Source organism: Galeopterus variegatus, unplaced genomic scaffold, assembly GCF_000696425.1.
Source record: "Galeopterus variegatus unplaced genomic scaffold, G_variegatus-3.0.2 Scaffold47666, whole genome shotgun sequence".
Classification (NCBI taxonomy): Eukaryota; Metazoa; Chordata; class Mammalia; order Dermoptera; family Cynocephalidae; genus Galeopterus; species Galeopterus variegatus.
Window position 1 is genome coordinate 2,677 of NW_007773777.1, and position 1,625 is coordinate 4,301.

The 1,625-nt window shown below is 59.6% G+C and overlaps 1 protein-coding gene across 1 annotated transcript; it reads right to left on the reverse strand.

Annotated features, from left to right (window-relative positions):
* Positions 1 to 1,075: 1,075 nt before the first annotated feature.
* LOC103584239 (claudin-4) lies at positions 1,076 to 1,620 on the reverse strand (the record flags this gene model as incomplete). Its single annotated transcript, XM_008565315.1, has 1 exon — positions 1,076 to 1,620. A coding segment is annotated over one exon (414 nt), but the record flags the coding sequence as incomplete, so codon positions are not given.
* Positions 1,621 to 1,625: the final 5 nt, after the last annotated feature.

Here is a 1,625-nt window from a genome sequence, read left to right on the forward strand (position 1 = left end):
TGTAGGGTCACCCAGGGAGATGAGCAGACCAACCTGGCTGCCGAGACAGAGCTGGGATGGGGGGACAAGGGGGCAGGGCTGGGTGTTCCCATCTGTCCTCCCTCAGGGCTCCCCAACCCTTCACCAGAGTCCTGGGCACACACTGTTTGCTGTATAAGGGGTTCCTGTCTAACAAATAAAGGGCTCAAACAAGGTGATTCCAAAGGTCAGGGCTGGTTTTAACTGTTTGCAATTCCCTGACACCAGGTTTTCAAATTCTCAGGCCCTGGCCACAAAACAGTGGTCCTGCCCCTCACTGACCCCCTGCCCAGACCTCTAGGCCTGCCCCTCCCACCTCACCCACGGCTGAAATCAGAGACAATACAGAGTCTTCCTGTGCACAGGTCCCGTTTATTGTAGAAAATAATAATAATAACAGCAATGAATAGATCTTCTTATATTACAAAACAGAAACCACATAGAAGACAGGGAAAAACCCCAGGACTTCCTGGAGTGAGGCTGTCCCCCGCTCCCCAGTCTAGCCAGTGTCCTTGGCAGGGTTGGAGGATTCAGAGGGAGCCAGGGGTCCTTTTGTTGAAGTGGGTGAGACAGAAAGTCCTGTGGCAGCAGAGCAGGGGCAGGAAGGCACGGGGACAGCTGAACTGCCTCTCTGGCCCCCTCCTCCACTACCACCCAAACCAGTTTGTATCACCTTCACCCCTCCCCTCCAAACCTGTCTGTCCACTCTGCTCCATGAGCAGGTGGGTGGGTGGGCGAGTCCCGAGACATCCTCATGGCCACAGGTTTCCATGGACAAGGCACAACCCAAGGGCAAGTCACTGGCCCACCCAAGTCACCTGCCATCACACCAAGGCCTAGGCAGAGCCAGGAGTGCCTGAGAACAAGGGGAGACAGTGGCAAGAGAAGAGCTGGAGCCCCAGAAGAGGTGGGCAGAGGGAGTGGGGAGGATCAAAAAAAGGACAGTGGCCAACAGTGGTGTGGGCTGGGCACCTACTCAGAGGCCAAAGCCAACGTCAGGGCTGAGCTGTCCTGGCCAGCAGGAGCCACTCCACCACCACACCCTGCTGCTTCCNAGTGGGCAGAAGGGGCTGAGGGCTTGCCCAGCCCCCAGCAGCCCACGGTGGAGCTGTCCTGGGGTCACAGGCAGCGCCGAGCTCAGTCCAGGGAAAGACAAAGACAAAAGGGACAGAGTGGAGCGGCAGCGCCTTACACATAGTTGCTGGCTGCAGCAGAGCGGGCAGCAGAATACTTGGCCGAGTAGGGCTTGTCGGTGCGGGGTGGGCAGTTGCAGCACAGCAGGCCCCCGCCAAGCAGCAGCAGGCCTGAGGCGGCCCAGCCGACGTAGAGGGAGGCACCCATCTCGCGCTTCTGCCCAGAAGCCACCAGCGGGTTGTAGAAGTCGCGGATGATGGTGTTGGCCGTCCAGGACACGGGCACCAACACCAGCAGGCCAGCCAGCAGGAACACCACACCCGCCACGATCATGGTCTTGGCCTTGGCAGTCTCGTCCTCCACGCAGTTGGTGCATTTGCCCCCCACCACGGACAGCAGCACGCCCAGCGCGGCCACGATGATGCAGATGACGATGAGGGCGCGGGCCGCCTGCAGGTCCTGTGGCAGCGCCA